The 21,757-nt window shown below is 44.2% G+C and overlaps 1 protein-coding gene across 1 annotated transcript; it reads right to left on the minus strand.

Moving 5' to 3' along the window:
* Window positions 1-9,186: 9,186 nt before the first annotated feature.
* amer1 (APC membrane recruitment protein 1) lies at window positions 9,187-21,754 on the minus strand. The gene is made up of 2 exons (XM_066714693.1): window positions 21,594-21,754; window positions 9,187-17,383 (listed from the first exon to the last, which is right to left on the minus strand). The coding sequence occupies exon 2, from the start codon at window positions 17,281-17,283 to the stop codon at window positions 13,873-13,875; it is 3,411 nt and encodes a 1,136-aa protein (XP_066570790.1). The 5' UTR covers window positions 17,284-17,383; window positions 21,594-21,754; the 3' UTR covers window positions 9,187-13,872.
* Window positions 21,755-21,757: the final 3 nt, after the last annotated feature.

Raw genomic sequence — 21,757 nt, forward strand, 5'->3', positions numbered from 1 at the left:
TATTTTTACACAAGTTCTGAATATACATACATTCAATACTGTATTACTTGCAGTACTTACAGTATATAATATATTCACTGTACTAAGTTGTGATTACTATACTTTTATTTATTGCAAAATGCATTTCCTATATAGAATAAACATTGTTTTCTGTAACTACATGCCCTGGACGCTGTGTTGTCCATTTTTTTATGTAGTGTCTAACGACTGCTCTGTAGCGATATTGACTGCCTGTGTGTGTGATCTGAAAGCATGGTTTGATTTTGACCACAGATTAAATGGTTTTGAGGTGATTGTATGATTTTGCCAGAAGAGTCAGGGATTGTGTGAATGTAGTTTGAAGATTTGGTTTTGTGTTTAAAGTTTTGAGAAAATGGGTGAAGGTTTCAAGAAATGTGTCTTTGCAATTGTGAAACACTGTAACCTGCTAATTATGCTTTAATGATGAAAGTAATAATGACTAAAAACTCAACAAAAAGCCATTGATTGGGTTAACGTTAAAGTTGTGTCTCCATAGCTTCATATGATGATTAATTAGGGAAATAAACTTTTAAGTTCCACCATTGTTTTTCTTCTACAGAATACAAATGCATTTGGTCAAGTATTGTAGCAGATTCCTTTAAAATGAGTGTGGGCAACAACTAAGCTTTTTAACTGTAATATTGGATTGTTAGTCTTGTGATTCAGAGAATTAATGGATTACTCTGTTCTATACAATATGTGTATAATATAACTCAAACAGTAAGGATTTAAAATGTTTAATCATAAATGCTTACCAATGGAAACAAAATGAGAGCTATTTAACATTTAAAAAAGGAAAATGAAGAACATCTCCACAGACCATAGCAGGCCAAGGTGCACATTTAAGAAAATATGTATTATTTTTAATATGACGATTTTACTTTAAAATAATTTGGGGGACTGTAGGACAAATATTTGAAAGGTGTTAGAGTTTAATTGTACAGTTCCTTCTCAAAGATTGAAGATGATTGGTTTACATAATGGTGATTCAGAACTGTTACTTTCAAAGCGCTCTTTCTGTGGCAGGTGAGCAGAGAGTGTAATTGCTGGAGACACGGGGTGTCAGCTCACTTAATTGGCACAATAAAACTCACACTGACAAAAACGCAAAATGCTTTGTGTGGAAGGAAATGAAACATGATTTCTCTTTACAAGTCTTTGTCAGAAAACTGCAGAAACTGTAACAACTCTAGCTCTGCGGGGCTCTTCAATTTGAGCTCCTCCAGACGTCTCAGAAAAGGTATCACAGATCCCATTCTAGGGGGTGACTGTTGTGGTTGGGAAAGATGAAACATTTGACAGCAGGCAACCAACTGTGAAAAGTGAGAAGCTGAACAGACAAAGTTTTACTTTGCGGAAGATCCCTTAAACTCCAATGGGATTATAAAATTGCTACGTTTGTGAAAAGGTTGCTATGTTTACGCAACTTACAAGCAGATACAAGCCCTTTATCACTACTATCACTATATATGCACACACACACACAATATACATTTAATATAGAGGAGCTTTTCCAGATCAGCAGGGACACATGCACCCGGGGACACAAATGGAAATTGGGCTTCAAGGCATTCAAAACGGAAAACAGGAGACACTTCTTCACACAGAGAGGCGTCACAATCTGAACAAACTCCCCAGCGATGCGGCTGAAGAGACAATTTGGGAACATTCAAAAACAGACTGGATAGGATCCTTGGATCACTTTGATTGTAAACTTTCTTATGCTCTTATATATATCCTCATCAGCAGCCCATATTGATCCACTGCTGGATGGAGGCTCCCCAAGATGTTTGCACTCACTTCTATCTATAGCTTCCCTTTCCCATGTCATGCCTGCAAAAGTATATACATAATAATTTAATGACAGAAGATATTACTCTTAAGGTTTAAAGAAATAATCATTGGTCTAAATACAGACAGACCCTTTTTTTTTTTTTTTTTTTAGGAGGAGGAGGAGAGGAAAAAAAAGAGACACCTTATCTATTGTGCAGATGCAATTGTGGAGCCGAGTGTCATGGAAACAAAACAAAGGGAACTCGCCGCTGCATTTTTCAGTTCATTGAAAGCCGTGTTCCTGTGGGCTGATAGGAGCGAGCAGTTGGCATGAATTCTGTGAAAACATCCACTCGCTTTGACACTTGGAGAATTAGCCTCATAAGAGTCAGCGCTCATCCAGGTGGCTGACGGGAGCGAGCAGGATTACTGTAAATCCCCCTTTTTTGGATCACAGGATCCGTGCAGAAAAATCACTCGTTGCAAACAGGGAAAAGGGAAAAAAAAAGCTGCCCTGTCCATTATTATGCTCAGTGGGAGGCTGGTGTCTCCTAGCCATACGGCCACTAAATTGATTATTTAAATGACTGACAGATTTAGCAGGAAGATAATTGATGCTGCTTATCACACAACACACTCCTTGACTTCCATTCCAGTCATTAATAAACAAACAAATAAATAAATAAATGTCAGGCAGGCCTCGTGAAAAGCTTGCACACTGGTGCTGGGGATTATAGTTTTATGTGCTAAGACGTGTCTGCTGGTTCACCCGAGACGCGGGCTGGCTGAGTCGGGATCCGGGTTGGTATGGCAACGCAGTGGCTCAGGGATGAGTACATCTTCCCTTTGAAAACCCTCCGCAAACCCCACGGGAGCAGCGAGGACGGGACCGGGGCCGCCCCTCGGGAAGACAAAACAAAAAACATCAAAACCCACACATTCCACTCATTTCAGTGAAAAGTGCAAAACAAGATGTGGATGACGGCCATGCAAGTCATTTTCTCTTCTACAGTGTTAGTCAACCATTACATTCCACGAGTGCAATTAAAAGTTAAGCTCAACTCGACAGCTTTGTCTGTCCTGCTTTAACACGACCCCACTTTACTAAATATTCGAGACTGTTTTTCACACACTGTTTTTCTTTCCTTTGGAAGACTCACCAAACAGCAAAGCACCGCTTATTCAGCAACTCACAAAAACAGCAATAAAAGAAAAGGCAAATCCAACACTCTCAATTAAGGAGCTGAATGCCAACTGTACACAAATGTTCTGTTCCGACCTGATCCTTAGCACTGCTACACAGTCCGTTATTAACCGTCTTTCACTATGAAAAATTAAATCAATATGTGATTGAGAAGGTCTCCACACTCTATCCGAAGAGCAACCAGGGCATTTATCAATGATGGATGTTAAAGATCATAAGCAAGAACTGGAGAAAAGCCAATTCTGATTAACACCTGGAGGAACAAACACACGTAACTGTACAGCAAACATATCATGGAAACAGCATTTGATGATACATTTAATAACACACTGTTTCTAAGTTTCTGCAAAAATGCCGGAGGTATACATCATGCCTGATTGGTTGATTATGTGACAGCTTATATACACCGATCAGCCATAACATTATGAGCACTGGCAGGTGAAGTGAATAACACTGATAATCTCGTTATCATGGTACCTGTCAGTGGGTGGGATATATTAGGCAGCAAGTGAACATTTTGTCCTCAAAGCTGATGTGTTAGAAGCAGGAAAACGGGCAAGTGTAAGGATCTGAGCGTCTTTGACAAGGGCCAAATTGTGATGGCTAGACGACTGGGTCAGAGCATCTCCAAAACTGCAGCTCTTGTGGGGTGTTCCCGGTCTGCAGTGGTCAGTACCTATCAAAAGTGTCCAAGGAAGGAAAAGCGGTGAACCGGCGACAGGGTCATGGGCGGCCAAGGCTCATTGATGCACGTGGGGAGCGAAGGCTGGCCTGTGTGGTCTGATCCAACAGACGAGCTACTGTAGCTCAAATTGCCGAAAAAGTGAATGCTGGTTCTGATGGAAAGGTGTCAGAACACACAGTGCGTCGCAGTTTGCTGCGTATGGGGCTGCGTAGAGGCAGACCAGTCAGGGTGCCCATGCTGACCCCTGTCCACTGCCGAAAGCGCCTACAATGAGCACATGAGCATCAGAACTGGACCACGGAGCAATGGAAGAAGGTGGCCTGGTCTGATGAATCACGAGTTCAAGGTGTTGACTTGGCCTCCAAATTCCCCAGATCTCAATCCAATCGAGCATCTGTGGGATGTGCTGGACAAACAAGTCCGATCCATGGAGGCCCCACCTCTCAACTTACAGGACTGAAAGGATCTGCTGCTAACGTCTTGGTGCCAGATACCACAGCACACCTTCAGAGGTCTAGTGGAGTCCATGCCACGACGGGTCAGGGCTGTTTTGGTGGCAAAAGGGGGACCTACACAATATTAGGCAGGTGGTCATAATGTTATGAGGGATTGGTGTAAAACACAGCTCTTAAATTGTGTGCTGGCTTTGTTGACATGCAAGACAGTTTCTTCAGTTTCAGAATAACAGAATGATATGTATATATATATAACGAATAGGAAAAGGTTGGGATGTCACACAAAACGGGCTCATGTCTGTGGCTTGCCTTGAGGTGAACAAGTAATAATCTGCTGCATTTATTTGAAAATCTGAAAGGGATCAGAGGAACAGCTTTCTTTTTTTTCCCCTCCCCCGAATCAATACCTATGAATGTTCAATGAGATAAATTAGGGCTGATACAGGATCCCAGGGGAGATCCCGTCTGAGGATGATCTGTCTTTTGCAACCTGCTCTGAGGACACATCCCCTGGCAGCCCATTAGCCACCAGTGGTAATTAAATAGCGTTTGAATTTCAATTTGCCACCAGTGACCAGCCACAGACACCCCTCTCAGGGCCATAATGAGCCGCGATCAGCCGCAGCAAGAGGCAAAGCGTGGAGAGAAGAGACAGATCTGACTCTGCACATTTTCCTTCTTCAAAACAAGGATAAATGAAGCACGAAGCCTTTTCTGTATCCGTATAACTGGAACTGGGAGTAGTTTGGGAAGCAAATCACAGCCATTTCAAATGCAACTGGGTCATAGTGTTGAAATAGTACACATTTCACATAAGAAAAACACAGAATACTCATCAGAGGAATATTGAAAACAGTCCATACTGATATATTTTACAGCCCAATCCTCAAGGGCCCTATCCCACAGGTTTTATAGGTCACCTTTAAATATCTGGAACCATTTCAATGTGATCAATTAAGCAGGTGATTTGAGAAATTATACCAAATCTGTACAAAATTAATTGCCCTTTTTAGCCCTCACTGACTAGAATTCCCTTAAACACATTAATTGCTTAATTGATCAGTAACTTCCATGTGGTCCCAATCTGTTGAAATTAGCGATTTAGGGTGACTGACAAAGCTAACAGGACAGGGGTTCCCCAGGACCGTGTTTGGACACCCCTGGTTTACCAGCTTTGACTAAGTGGTGGACATTACACTATACCAGGAGTTACCTACCCTGCTGGTTTTTGTTGCAACCGAGCTCTCAAATGCTTAATTGAACCCTTATTTGAACTAATAAGTTCCTAAATCAGTTTTTTCATTTTTTTAAACAGTTCGGGGTTTAAATTAAGTATAGAATTTTATAAATAACTTAATAAAGAACCAACTCTTGTATTACTAAATTAAAGTAATATGTAAGCAGATTGTTACTTCAATTAAGGTTCAAGTAAATAATTGAGAGCTCGGTTGGATCACAACCCAGCAGGGTAGGGGGTCCTCTAGGACCAGGGCTGGGACCCTGCACTATACTATGTGTTAGTGAGGTGTCAAAATAAGCAGCTAAAACAACACTGCACACAAGTACAGCTCACCGGATCTAACATTTGTTTTTAATCACACGCTTTTCGGGACAAGCACAGACCTTTCTAGAATTGCCCACAACAGGTCCGGACAGAATTTAATTTTTAAGACTTTCTACTTTATTTGTTCCAATATGTTGCACTTATTGTATTATTTAAATGCATGAAATTATATTAAGTGACAAGAAGATGTAAATTCCTGGCCGGGGAGGGGATTTCAAATCACTGCTGGTTTGGATTGTGCGTGGCGGGAAATCGCAAATAATATCTCCACCTCCTCTTACCGATTTATTTACATTTTCAGTAACAACTTGGACAGGTTAAATATACCTGTAATTTACATGTCATGCACAAAACTTAGTTACTAAAATTAAAGTTAAGTGTAACTGTAGGCTATTAATGTATAAGTAAAATATACAAACATAGAAATGTGTTACCTGAGTGTTTCATCACCGTTAAAGTGCACAGGTGACTGGGAGCCTTTTCAACACAATCTAACCATACTGACATCCTTAAAAATTAAACAATTAAAAAGAAATTGACACAACATACCATATCCTCAGTGTCTCTCCACCCTGTTGTCATTGGGGTTTATTTTCCAAGCAAGGCGGGAAGCAGCCCGGATGTGTTTGAAGCCATTTTCTCAGCTCAACCAATCAGCACACGCACCCGTCTCACGTGGTGTAGCATTTTTCTCTAAGTTTTGTTAAACTTTTATTTTAGATAATCGCGGAAACACTTAAACACAAAGGAAAACACACACATGGGCGTGTCTTATTTCAATCATAAGGAAAAACGACCTGAGGATCACATGACATTGGGATGATCTCCACCTGATGACTCCAATATTAATAGTTTATATTTATTTAATAACAATATTGGTTTCAAAGGTGTTTGCAATAATCAGTCCTGTTCATCTAGAACTGTTTGCATCTGCTATATGTCAGAAATTATAAATGCGTGTGGTGCTTTAGTATAAGTTTTCTTATGAACGATTGAAAAACCCATGTTTGCAATGGCATGCAAGTCATGTTGTTACTGGTTGGCTGTTAAAATATGGAGTCTGAATACCTGAAGTGGAGTTTTGCTGCCTCTGCCTCCTCTCTCCCTCGATCCACTTCTTCCCTGTCCAGGCTTTGACTGCCCCTGTCTATGGCTTGTTGCCTGGTATACACTCACCTAAAGGATTATTAGGAACACCTGTTCAATTTCTCATTAATGCAATTATCTAACCAACCAATCACATGGCAGTTGCTTCAATGCATTTAGGGGTGTGGTCCTGGTCAAGACAATCTCCTGAACTCCAAACTGAATGGGAAAGAAAGGTGATTTAAGCAATTTTGAGCGTGGCATGGTTGTTGGTGCCAGACGGGCCGGTCTGAGTATTTCACAATCTGCTCAGTTACTGGGATTTTCACGCACAACCATTTCTAGGGTTTACAAAGAATGGTGTGAAAAGGGAAAAACATCCAGTATGCGGCAGTCCTGTGGGCGAAAATGCCTTGTTGATGCTAGAGGTCAGAGGAGAATGGGCCGACTGATTCAAGCTGATAGAAGAGCAACTTTGACTGAAATAACCACTCGTTACAACCGAGGTATGCAGCAAAGCATTTGTGAAGCCACAACACGTACAACCTTGAGGCGGATGGGCTGCAACAGCAGAAGACCCCACCGGGTACCACTCATCTCCACTACAAATAGGAAAAAGAGGCTACAATTTGCACAAGCTCACCAAAATTGGACAGTTGAAGACTGGAAAAATGTTGCCTGGTCTGATGAGTCTCGATTTCTGTTGAGACATTCAGATGGTAGAGTCAGAATTTGGCGTAAACAGAATGAGAACATGGATCCATCATGCCTTGTTACCACTGTGCAGGCTGGTGGTGGTGGTGTAATGGTGTGGGGGATGTTTTCTTGGCACACTTTAGGCCCCTTAGTGCCAATTGGGCATCGTTTAAATGCCACGGCCTACCTGAGCATTGTTTCTGACCATGTCCATCCCTTTATGACCACCATGTACCCATCCTCTGATGGCTACCTCCAGCAGGATAATGCACCATGTCACAAAGGTCCAATCATTTCAAATTGGTTTCTTGAACATGACAATGAGTTCACTGTACTAAACTGGCCCCCACAGTCACCAGATCTCAACCCAATAGAGCATCTCTGGGATGTGGTGGAACGGGAGCTTCGTGCCCTGGATGTGCATCCCACAAATCTCCATCAACTGCAAGATGCTATCCTATCAATATGGGCCAACATTTCTAAAGAATGCTTTCAGCACCTTGTTGAATCAATGGGCAGTTCTGAAGGCGAAAGGGGGTCAAACACAGTACAGGTGTTCCTAATAATCCTTTAGGTGAGTGTACTCACGCTCTGCTGGGGGGGCTCAGTGCAGACCAAGGGACATAAACACTACACGTCCTCTAACCATGAACTAGTGTCTCTGGACTTAATTATTACACCCACAATCCATCTCTCTTACTTGAAATCTACAAAATGCTCATCTCCATTACAGCACTACTTCACACTGCCAAGTGAGGGAGAACAGGTCGACAGCAATTAAAAAGGCAGAGTTTTAGGGTATATTGTCACTATATATAAGTGTAGAATTGAGAACAAGGGCAGTGATGTTCAGACTGTACAATGCACTAGTTAGAGCTCATCTGGATACTGTGGACAGTTCTGGGCTCCACACTTCAAGAAAGATATCGCTGCTCTAGAGGCAGTTCAGAGAGCAACCAGACTTATTCCAGGTCTGAAGGGGATGTCCTTCTGAGAGACTGAGGAACTGAACCTTTTCACCCTGAAACAGAGGAGACTACGTGGGGACTTGATCCAAGTCCTCAAAATCATGAAAGGCATTCGAGCACATCAAACCAGAGGAGCTTTTCCAGATCAGCAGGGACACACGCACCCGGGACACAAATGGAAATTGGGCTTCAAGGCATTCAAGACAGAAAACAGGAGACACTTCTTCACACAGAGAGGCATCACAATCTGAACAAACTCCCCAGCGATGTGGCTGAAGAGACAATTTGGGAACATTCAAAAACAGACTGGATAGGATCCTTGATCACTTAGTTATTAATGGACACCAAACGAACAGGATGGGGCGAATGGCCTCCTCTCGATTGGGCACGGTCTTATGTTCTATGTTCTAACCTCTGCTTTACTCCTTAACACACATGGTTTTAATCATTTCCCACCTCACTTGCACTCATTGATCCACCGCATTCTGCTCCACTGCAAAACCTACCCAATTGTAACGATGCCGAAATTGTCCTTTCCGAATGAGGGTCACCCTGGGAATAGGTGTCAGCCATCAATAAAATTAAATAATAACATGGCCGCCCCAACATTGCTTCGAATCCACAGTCTTGACAGAGAGTTGTGGAGATGTGAAGCCGGGAGCAAGAGAGAGAAGGCCTCACCATCGCAAACCTGTCTGAAGTGGTGCTGATAAACGACACTACTTTAAAACCCGTTGACAGTGCAGTGTTCAAGTTTATTTGAATTAGGATGTAGCTTACAATGCTCGTCTGAAACAACATTTGATCAAACAGAAAGGTACCACTATTAGCAGGAAAAGAAATTAGTTTGGAGTACAATGCGTCTGACGCTACAAAATTTACATCTGGGGTAAAAAAAAAAAAAAAAACACAGAGACTATACAATATACACCAAAAGCAATAGGACAACCCTCCTTTGGATAGTAATCAAATTATATGAAACATTCTGCTACATAAAGGGCTTTTTAAGTAACTTAAAACTATTTCCTGACTGCAATCCCATAGAACACCTCTGGGATGCACTGGAAAAAATGCAGGAGTGGACTGCAGAGACCAGCTTCTCTCACTGCAATAGAAGTGTCTCTGCAGGTAGACTCATACAGCCGTCTACTGAAAAGACTGGAGCAGTCATTAAGGCCAAGGGTGTGCCTATCCCCTATTCAACACATACGAACAAAATGTCTTCTGGCATTTGTCTAATGCCCCCGTACTTAATTATATAGCATCTAATTCCAATTGAAGCGTGTGTTTTTTTCAGATTACTATTTTGTATTGTTTGCTGAACTGAAGACAGATTTCTGTATATATTACAATAGGAAATAAGAACCTACACATTTAAGAATTAATAAAACAAACAAAGCAAAAAACAAATTGCAAGTACAACTGTCATTTCGACACTATGGAAAGATGTAATTTATTGGCACTTAAGCTCATCCACAAATGTAGTGGAGCTAGGAATTTGACTTCATGACACACATGCCATTTTACACTCGAAATCTAAACAAACACGGCCTGGCTACCAAACATGAGCAGCAAATAAGGCAAGCCTCGCAGATGGTTAACAATCGTCACAAACGCAGATTCCCAAGAAAACAAGAAAGGGTGATGGCACGAAACGGTAAGATAAAGTTCGTAAGAAAAGTGGTTTGTGTGAAACTCACTACTACGCGTTTCTTCTGGTAACTAGGACGTGAAATGACAATGGCTAATGACGTGGCTGCACTGAAACCGAGCCACAGGACCGATCCCCGGGCTGAGAGAACGAGACGCGCTGCGATTAGAAGAAAAGACATCCATTGTGCTGAGGACGAAGACAGCCTGGGTGATCAAAGTTTCCTTGTCTTTCGATGGATTTATGCCTTTGTTTTCGGTTATTGGTTTAGCCCGATGGAAGGGAAGGTTTCTTTAGTGACGGGCAAGTCCACGCGAAGAAGGAGACGGAAAACCGCATTCTTTCACGTGGGGCTCGTATCCGAACAAAGGACTTCTAAAGAGCAAGAAAATGGGATTAGGCCTTATCCCTCTTAAACAAATTACCCAGAATGAACTCACTTGCCTTTTCCCGACTCAAGCCGCTTTTGTGTTTCAGGTTCAGAAAAAGTTACAGATCAGAGATTATATCCGTTAAGGAATCAAAGGCCTGTTTGTCTGATCATGACTGTTTGTTTTAAGGAGACGTGAGTCACTCGGCAGCTCCACTCTAAAGATGCTGGCTGGCAACTGTAGCAGAAACCCCTTTCAAAATACGCTGATCTAATCTGAACGAGGAGCAGTAACGCCAGAGAACACAAACAATGGTGACTTGCACTTTCGCAAGCAACAATGGCATAGGCTTCCTTGAAAATGTTTTCCACTTGTGTACGAATGGCAAAGGCACTTGAGTGCGGACTGAATTTGTGTTACAATTTTAGGTTATATATATATATATATATATATATATATATATATATATTTGTGTGTATATATATTTTACATTATTCCAGTTAGAAATTGAACAAGGAGAACATTATTTTTCAAGGCAGGCTATAGACAGCTCTGGAAAAAATTAAAAGACCACTCCAAGTTCAGAAATCAATGTTAAGTGGTTTCTTAATATTTTTTCCAGAGCTGTATATACATCGTACAATCTGTTCTGCAGGATTAAATCACATTAGGTCTGTAACATTCTGTAGTTGATTAAGATGTGTGAATTGGATTTACTCCAGTTTAGTCCACTAAAAAGGCCTTGAGTGACACTAACAGCTTTTACAGAACAATGACCAACACATGAAAACTAACCAATCAAAACTATTTGTAAATACAACTTTTTTTCCCCACTCCAGTTTAAAATCATACTAAAAATAACCGATTAATTTGTTCAGAACGCATTAGACTTTAAAACGTCTCTGAAGTGTTCAAGGTGCCTATTTTAAAAAGGTTTGATTTCCATAATGACGTGGTTAATTAGCGATGACATTCATCGTCTTCATGGCAGTGAATGGAAAGATATGGACTTTTGAGACAGAAATGTGGCCTTGGTAGTTTTAGCTTGACAGAAAAGTTGACACAATGATTTAGGCCAAACGCACTCAGCCCTTTTCAGAGTGGTGAAAAATGCTGTGTAAAGCCAGCACTGTGGGGGAGGGGGGACAAAACCTAATTACATTAGAAATTACACTTTCAAATAGGTGTTTCTAGCTCCGGTGAGAACTGTGATGATTGGGTAAAAATTCATCCAGTGACAAGTTGAAATGAACTCCCCGGAGTAACGTTGTATCTTAATGAGTCGTAGTTTGGGTCTTCATTTCTTCATGCACCTGCTGTTAACACCCCGAGCCTTTTGATTTCCTAAACAAAGTCACTCACTCAAAGTTGTGTATGAAGTTTCTTTAGTTTCAATCTTCAACCACAATGTTTGAGCAATGGAGTGAGATTCTGTCTGTCACACGCAAGAAAAGCAAAGGTAAAATAAAAGTAAAAGCTTTTCACTAGTTGTTTCTAGCAGACACCTGGGGATGAAACCCAAAAATAACTTACTGCAGCGTGCTACAGCTTTGCAAGTAAAAATACAACTGCAAAACATCTTCTCGGGAAATATTACATGGTATTTGCCCTCTCATAAAAGTTATATCAAGGAAGGGAGCCGAAACGCAGATCCTGGAGATGCCACAATGCGTCCGTTTTTTTTTTTCCCAATGAATTTTTTTTTTTTTTTTTAGTGAAGTATTACAGAGAAATAAATAATCCTGGCAGTACTGGGAATCTCCAGGACCTGACTTTGAGCACACCTGTACAAAACATATAAGCGATATATAATACCGGAAGAAATAAAAGTACTTATTAAAGGACGACTGAATAGTATTTAATAAAATAAATAACAGAACACTTGGTTTTGCTATTATATCATCAGTATTTAGACTCCACTTTCTGGAGATCAATCGTTAATGAGTAACAATTATCCAATTCCAGAAGTCGGTAGAGGCCTCACGTCCAGCTGCTGTCAATCACAGGCGACTCCACCCCACAGCTGCCTAGATATTGACCTATAAGATAGCAGCCAATGTGACCACCTTTCATAGTAACAGTCATGTGTAAATTAATATTCTTTAAAATGCTGTGGATAGATGGATAGATATACTCTACTATATATATTTAATTGAATCATTTGTTCACTGTTAAGTTAAGGAACTCATAGCAAACACTACTAGAAGCAACTGAATGAGAAACCAGTTCAGACCTCCGAGTCTCTAATTCTTACTCATCGAAACTCTATTTCCAGAAAGCAGTCCAGCAAAGATACTAAATATAACCTTAACACTTACAGGAAAAGAAGAAGTTAGTACATATTGATTTTATCATCAAATACCAGGCAGTAGTCCTTTACTTGTAAACAGCACCAAAATAAAAAACAGAACAAAGATATGTAAACATTTCAAAATATAAAATAAGCCCCTAAATACAAAAATTCCAATGTTACCAAGCTGTAAAAGAAAGAAACCTCTAAGACATACGCAGGCGTCATTTGGTAATCAGACTTCAGATATGCATATTAAACCCTTTTTTTGCAACTACATACACTTGGCATTTAACAAAGACCTCCAAACCATTTCAAAGCATGATACCTCAGACAATACAGCACGTCCTGGGCAATTCAATACCAGTGTTACACCAGTGACTGAACTGAAGCAAACGGGTCACCTACTCGAAAGAAGGATGCATCAAATATCTAGAGTATAAACACGTCTACCTAATCCTGCCTCCTAGAATGAGGCCATATCCTCAACTTGGGAGCAAAACACGGTTCAAAGAGAGCATTTCAATCCCAAGAAATGTTAGCTTTTTTGCATTCTAATAAATACTAGTTTACAAATGAAAAAGATACATTTACTAAATGTTAATGTTTATTTCTCTGTTAAAATTACTTAATTGCCTTCAAAAATACTGGCTTTATGGTCGACTACGAAGGACACAAATCTATATTATTCTCTAATCATAAAACGTAGTGAGAGCGTGAAGTGGGCTCCGTCGTTGCAGGGGCAGATTATCAAATAAACGAGAAACCAGATCAATGCAGCACTGTGCAACCTCAAGACACACACGATCCTAAGGCAGAGTCTTGTGATCTTCGGTCGGAATAAAATACAGAAAATGTCAAATTCAATAGACTTTCTGGCAGCAGTCGTATAAAAGGCTACCTTCAAAACAGTTTGTTTGCATTAGTTTCCCCAGAGAAAGCGGGTTCTTCCTGGACAAATATTAATTATCAAACAATAAAGTAAATTGCTGGCTGTCTTTGGTGACACATGTGATGACGAGATCAGCTACGGATAATGTCAATACAGTCGGGGTTGTGTGTGCATTTGTGAGAGCGTGCGAGTTGTGTGTTTAAAGGGTGCGGCGTCCTAAGCAGTGCGTTTCCCACATCCGATGGCCGGTGCCATTTCAAGTTCTCGTCTCCCTTTGCTGGCGAAACGCTGCTGCTCCACAGCCGGTTTTAGAGGATCGCTGGTGTCCGAGCGGAAATGTGGCACTCCCTGGGTGACCCCCACGGGCTTGACCTTGGGGTGCTGATGGGCAGGATCGGAGTACTGATTCCCTGGAGGTTTCCTGGCAAAATAAGCCTCGTCTCGGTCATCTAGCGGCGCAACGGGAGCCCGGTTCCTGCACAGCGGCTCCCTGCTGCTCCCCGTTGAATTGGATTGCGAGGGGCGGTCGCCAGATTGCAGGGGCAGGTGCGAGGGTCTGGCCATGTGCCTGGGGGCCTGCAGTATAGGATTACAAGACCCCTTCTCCTGCGACAGCCGCTTCGATACCTGTGGTCTCATTTTCCAGTTCGGGGACTGGCCTGCGGACGGGCCACTTCCTGGCACAGCGGCCTCGGTCGAACCAAAACCCTGCGTCTGCCCCATTCGCTTGCCTTCTGCCAGAGGGAGGGTGAAGCTGCATGCCGGCTCTGGTTTCCACGCCCCAGAGGAGGTGTTTTCCCTCACGCCGGCCCCAGCAGACTGACCGGTCCTTTTGCAGTCCGAGGACCAGTGAAGAGCGGTAGCTTTCCGAGACTCCCGCTCGGATCTGGAGAGGATATTTAGTTGGGGACTCCCCTTTGGCTGCGCGACGTACACGTCCCCCACCTCGAACTCCAAGCTGTCGGTGTCCAGCGACTTGCTCCTCCTGTTCAGCGACAAGGGAGCCGGCATGGGGGGGCTCACTCTGCTCAAGCTCAGGTGGCGAGGGAGACTGGCGACCCCCCAGCTGTTATGGACAAAGGAACTCTGATCATAGAATTCAAACATTCGTTCGTCACATTCGGCAAAGGCGTCCTTCTGCAGGTAGCTTTCGTCGTAGGACTCGAAGGGCGACGCAATGTCCTCGTCGGTGCCCATGTCGATCTGCCGGTCGCACTCCCCCTCGTTTTCCATGTCGACCACATCGAACGTGACCATAGCCGGCAGCGCCTGCATGTTCTGTGTGAAGGAAGAGCCGGAATCTGAGCCGCCCAGGCCTTCGGAGAGGTGGCTGAAGAACTTGGCGTGTTTGGTGAAGTCCACCAACGCCTGGGAGAAGCACACCGCCTGGTCGTGCTCGATTTCAGTCTTCATTTTACTGGAAGGATAAATTTTGTCTTTATTCTCGGACTGGACGGGCCTTCGACTTCCTTGATCTGCATACAAGAGCGGCTCTTTCAGCTGGGGCAAGTTCCTGGAGGCGTGTGTGCCGGGAAGCGCATCTCCAGGGTTCAGATCATGGAGGGGCTTGCCGTTGGCTTTTTGACTCTCGGGATCTCCGTTGTAGGGGGGCATCTGATTGTTTCTGTTATTTTCTTTCACGCTGCTCGACTCCTGAAGGACACCTTTCCCTTTTCTGGTCCCCATCTGTGGCACAACCTCCTCCTCCTCCTCTTTAAGGCAAACGGGATATTTTTTGTTCAACTTGGGGATACATTCAATGACACTCTTCTCGGCGTAATATCTGGCTTTGTTCATCGCCACCTGCTCTTTAAAGGAGGGTTTCTTCATTCCTTGTAGCTCCCGGCAAAGTATCTCCTTTTGAATCTTCGCTAGTCTGGCCTCCTCGGTTTCCATGAGACCGGTCTGATGGGGGAAACCCGGGCGCAGCTTGGTGTCGGTGCTCTGCAGAGATAAACCCAAAAACTCCAGAGAGTCTGGCGTGGGCGGCTGGGTCTCGAAGGAAGACTCATCACCGAGAGGTGGGCTCATGAGGCTATCGTCAGGCTCGTAAAGCTCATAGAGCGCATCCCCGCTGTAGCTGTCCCTCGGAAGCCCTTCTTTTCGAATTCGACTCAGGCTGTCTCCTCCATCATCGTCCGGCCCCGGAGTGGTCGAGTCGTAGTAACCCTCGTCGCTGTTGGGGACCGATTCCTGCTGGTCGCTCTGCGGAGTCAAAAGGTCTCCGGTTGTGCTGGTGGTGTCCTTAACAGCTCGGAGGAAACCAGAGTTACTAGCAGTGTCCAAACGCGGAGAGGGCACGACGGGAGATTCGGGGGTCATCTGCAGGTCGACGTCGGCCTCCATTAAGCTTGGCTGTTGGCTGGGGGTGTAGCACACATCTGCAGCCGCCTCGTTTTCCCACAGGCCCTGCAAGTAATCCTCATCCACCTCGTCAGGAGTGGCCATTTCCTCCCCACCTCCCTGGTACGTGACATAGCAAGAACTCCGTTTGCCGGCAGTGCGACTCCTCTCCCCCGACACGGTGCTCTCGGCGACGCTGTCGTCGTCCTGGTCAGCGATGATGTCTCCGCAGCCCGTCAGGGAGTCGAAGCTCTTCAGGGAGGCCACGTCCCCGAACATCGAGCTGATCTGGTCCGAGGAATGGACCGAAGGCAGGTCGTCGTCTGCGTTCCTCGGAGGGGCGCCATTCGCATCGGAGCTGGCCCCGAGCGTGACCCCGTCCGCATTCAGGATCTCCGCCGTCTCCTCTCGTATCTGCCCCTCCGCCTGCTTCAGAGCCTGATCTTGGTGCGAGGAATCACTGTCCGCGTCGGTCGTGGGTATGCCTCTCTCTAAACAATATTCATCTTCAGTACATTCAGGCGTGGCCAACAAGACCTCTCTGCCGTTGAGCGAGATGGGCAGAATTCCTTCTGTCAAACTGGTAGGTCGTTTGCTCTCACGATGGCTGGCACTCGACCGACACACAGAGGCGGGGTCCTCCACAGACGGTTCAGAGGTCTCACTTTTCTCACAATCCACAGCTTTATTCTTTTTGTGACGTCTGATGCTACTGAACAACCCCTTTAATCCTCTCTTTGGACGGGGGAAGGACAGGGATTTATCTGTGCTTAATTTACGATCGCAGAGCTCGGCAGCGGGCGAGAGGGATGCGTCCGCTTTTCCACATTCGGGCCTCTTGCTGGGATCGTGCACCGCATGGGCACTCTGGGAGCTTGTGAGGGTCTTGGCAGCGGTCGACCCTTTCCTGCCGTGGTATTCAAAGTCTCCCGCTGGGACGTCCCCGGTCCGCCTGCCGTCCTCCCAGCTTGCCTCGCTGATACAGTCGTGGGTCTTACTCTTGCGGATTCCCTTCTTGGACGAGCCCTTGCCATGGCTTTTGCTCCTGCCGCCAAAGAAACTGGGCAAGGTGCAAATGCTCTTCCTGCCCCCGAAGAGTTTGAAGGCAGTCTTTTTCAACTTTCCGGGAGGCTGCTGCTGCTGCTCGGGGGGAGCGCTCTCTGCAGACTCGGACGGCTGGTCTGCCTCCAGCTCCAGGGCCGGACCCCCCCTGGCCGCTTCCTCGCAGCCACCAGACAAAGGCTTTGTTCCAGCAGTCTGCTCGCTTCCCCGGCCAGGCTCCATGGCAACGTTGTCTATTGGAGGATGCACTCAACTATGAACATGGGTGAAAACACTGGGGCCACAATCTCCTCTAGAACGAAAGTGCGATGCCATCGTTTTTCTGGAAAACAAAATCAGAACAGAGAGAGATAAGTGAATGCACACAAAAGCAACGATTTAAAAAAAAAAAATCACTTTTCAAGGTGACTTAATGGTTTTAAAGCTTTCTTTTCCTGCAAGGCCTTTATAAGGAGAATTCAAGGTAACAATGCAGTCAAAGCCACTTCTGATGTTCATGGCTTGTCCCCCACCCCCCCTCCTCTCTCTCACTCTCTCAGGAGTCTTCACTAAATAAAATGACTTAAATGCCATGCCCTGGCTGTCTCGAGTACAATACTGCTGGGTCAGTAAGAATAGTATGCCGAGAGACACTGACGAGTCTTGTTCTCATTTATAATCCATCAGGTCATGTTGGATTAGTACACTTGTAGCCAGTAGCCAGTCAAGAGCATTTTCTTTTACCTTACAATTGTAACTTTACAATCACAGAACTAAAAATATATATAGCAAGAGAGAGATAGAGAGAGAGATTGTTTTTTATTATGATTGGTTTATTCTTCAGCTTTAAAACATGCAATTACAAGGGTCACAAGGTTATTTAAATACTGGTGGCAACATGGTCCTTACCAGCAAATTAAAATGTACTTTATTTGACTCAAGATGCCATAATCATTACATTTCAAAGTCTTTAAGGGAATTGTGGGAAGCTGGAGTTGTGGAGAAGTATGACTGTTTGTACAGGAAATACAATTTTCACTTGCCACACTTTTCCCCATCACTGTCATGCTCCTGAGGTAATTCATGGGACATTGCACACTTTCAAGAGATTTTAATGACATTGTAGTAGTCTAATTAAGTATGGCTGGTGGCTCACATTTTCCTTAATATCCATTACCCAGGATGCACTATAAAACATGCCCACACATTCACAGTGCAGAGAAACACACACACAAACAGTTACACACGAACAGGAGACGCAGGATTTCTCATTACCAAGCGTAGTGACTGAACTGTAGTCAGACTGTCAAACGGGGTGGTTAGAGCATTAGGAGCCAAACAGTCTTATTAAACACGTGTGAATGACACCTGAAACAAAGACCCTTCTGTCATTAAAAACAGTCCAGCTATTCCCTCCATTTATTTACAGAATATCTCACACCCCTCCTTGAGTGAGTGTGACATTTCTCCATCAGTTTCTAAATACTACTTCTCTCAGCCCTTATCACGGTTAAATATTCACATATCTGGCACTACAATGCAGCTTGTATGTGCATTATATTCTACCTGTAAAAACACACACATAGGCCTATGTTGAAGAGATGCAAATTTGTATTACTTTGCAAAAGAAAAGGCTGAAGCTGGTAAACTTCATGCACATTGTGAAAACTGCTCATCTTAATTCCCACTATCAGTCTGTGAAGACTGTGAACTAACACACAGTTTAAGCAAAATAACTTCCACTCAAGGTCAGAAATTCTCCCCAATCATCTTCTTCTAATAATCTCAATTCCATTCCATCGTAAATCATATGTGGCAGAGAACTTAATTAAACCAGGAAGAGGATTACCTTCTTAAAGCAGAAAATTGTATTTCATTGGCAAATCACTGCCTTTTTATAACCACAGAGAACAGCTCTACAGTAAGTTACAGGACCCAGGCTTAGACAGGAGGGTTGAAATGGAGACCGACTGCTCGAAAGGCAAAACCCATTTGAAGACAGAACACAAAGCCCTGAGATCTCCAGCCTCCTGTAGGTGTCCAGCTGGAGAGGTCAAAGACTGCCTGGAGCATAAACCTATTAAAGCACAATACATACAGAACCGAAGAGCATCTGCGTCACAGTAGTAGTAGGGAACAGAGATTTTAAAAGAGCTTCCATGTGCATTAAACTCTATAGGCCTAACCTATTGAGAGCGTTAGATATCACATATATTAAAAGTTGATGGTGTTTCTTTACTGGCAACACAATTCCAGCCCTGCTGAAGAAATTTAGTACAGTCCTTACCACAATTTCTGTTGGCTAGATCTGGATTTATTGTGTGGTTTTGTCATTTAACAGAACATGGTTAACATTAAATGACGTTGTATTTCATCACGATGTCATTTTAAAATGTCATGTGCTGCGAGTAACAGATTACAGGCTTAGGGTGAAAAAAAAAAAAAGTTTTTCTGCAGTTCCAATATTAGAAAACTAATTTTCCAGACACTTCTTCTCAAAATGATACTATATCACAACTGATTGTTTTTTTTAATGGTTGTATTTCTGGTGTCCTAGGCTTTACAATAACAGTCCACTCACTGAGCAATTTTACATAGGCTATTAATATACACCAAAACTAATCCAACAAACTGCATCTCTTTATTCTGCTAAATGCTTCAAAATCGAGCGTTGTCGTGTTTTCAATCTTTACAGTGACCTTGATTTTTGTAATGGGAATTTCAAGGGAATTTAAAACCCTGAACACAAATAAAAACCTACACTCCTCCTTGATCAAAGCAAACACTGATGTAACATTTCCTGTGATGTGAAAGAAAGGCTTTTCAGACCTTTTAACATATATAACTTGATCTGCCTGCAGTACATACATTAAAATGAAACAGGAACTTGTGTCAAGGTAAGCTTCAATAAAGAACGCTTCATCAGAAATGTCTTTTACATTTCAGAAGTAAATTAAAGAGGCACTGTTTCTGCAGCAGCAGCACCAGCACTATTAAGGGCAACAGTCACAGAGCTGCTGGACGCACCTTTAGACAAAGATAAGCATGATTAGGCTGGGGTGAAATCTAGGACACTGTGCGCAGATTATGGGGTCAGGGCTCTTATTCATACTAGTGGCATCGAGAGCGGCTGCCACTGCCAGATCTGAAATACTCCTAATAGTAACTCCAGTTTCTCACTGACTAGAAGTGTATTAAACATTGTGTGAAGAGGTTTTCATCTCAATCTAAAGATCCACAGACTATGAATGAAACGGAGGCCTAGGCTGACAATATATTATAAAAGCATGCTTTACTTTTCATCCACACATCAAAGGGTGTTGTTTACAAAAGTTGAACTGGCAAACACAACTACAGCAATACACTAATACATAATACTAGCCACACGGTGGTCCTGCAAGCAAGACTAAATGCCAGCTTCACTGCAGCTCCTTGAAGTCAGGTTTGACCGTGTCCAGTCACATGCAGTTTATTTTTAACACACGTTTTTGGGTGCCAGACCCTAGCAGGCAAACAGCACTGCAATACTATTTCTGTTTACCAACACTGAGATGTATTGTCATCAGCTTCCAGTTCTTGCTTAGAAATATAACTTTAAACAAAGGAAATAATGACTTGGCTATTATCTGTAAAATCTACTCAGATTTATCAAGGTTCATTGAGCCCACTAAATATAATTAGAAGAATACATGATCCACTATAGATAGTTAAAGACTGATCAACCACCATGCACTGTGTAAACTCTATAATAAGCTGGAAACACACAAAGAAGGGAGGAGTGCATAACTCTCAGGTATACAAAAGAAAATACACAATCAGCAGCAAAACACAAGACCAGAATTGAGCTCTTTCAGGTGGGTGGTGGACATGAAAAGTGTCTGCTGACCATAATCTCACAAACACAACACCCCTGAGGACGCTCACAGCACGCAGGCAGCACAAGCTGTTCACGCTCCCCGGTCGAGCTGGACTCCTTAACCCACGACTAGGGTGGCGATCCTGTGGCGCAGATTCCCACAGCTCTGCGCAGATCTGCACAATCCCAGCGCTCCCATTGGTGGAGCAGCGCAGACCCACTCAGAGCTGCGCTACACGAAGACGACCTCGCTCCCAGGTACCCCTGGCAGCAGCTGCGAGGCCGACCACAACACAGCCCGGTCCGGGCGGCTCCGGAGGGCCTGCTCCCGGCGAACCCGCGTCGACAGCGCCCGGGAGAGACGCATTCCTGGGTATCGCGACAGCAGAAGCGCCGCGGTCCCAATTGAAAAGACACCGGCGCTCAGGAGCCGCGGCGGCAGCGGTGTGTCGGGACTACAATGCCCACCGCACGGCGCCGCAAACCCCGCCGATACACCCGGCCACGCCAGGGCAGGAGAGCAAACCTGTGCGCTGCTCTAGCACCCTCCGTGCCCGGAGCCGCGGCTCATCCGCAGCGCTTTTCCCCCAGCCCAGCTGCACCGTCAGCGGCAGGAGCTTGACTCGATCACCGGGAACCCGACAGCAGCTGCCCGGGCACCGAGGCAGCAGGAGACAGAGGAACAAACACGGCTCACCTGATGCATCCATCCCGCCGACAGCGGCAACATGTTGTGCGGTGGCGAGCGCTAGTAAATCCGGTTCACTGGCGCCCGATCCCGGTTCGTCCCTTCCGTCCCGCCGGCGCAGACTCCCGCCGGAGCCGCTCACTGACCGACGACACCGAGCGCGGCGTGGGGCG

The sequence above is a fragment of the Amia ocellicauda genome, chromosome 10 (assembly GCF_036373705.1).
Source record: "Amia ocellicauda isolate fAmiCal2 chromosome 10, fAmiCal2.hap1, whole genome shotgun sequence".
In the NCBI taxonomy this organism is placed as follows: Eukaryota; Metazoa; Chordata; class Actinopteri; order Amiiformes; family Amiidae; genus Amia; species Amia ocellicauda.

Excerpts from the sequence above, each read along its gene's own strand:
- amer1 (XM_066714693.1), bottom strand. The coding sequence starts at position 17,283 with ATGGAGCCTGGCCGGGGAAGCGAGCAGACTGCTGGAACAAAGCCTTTG.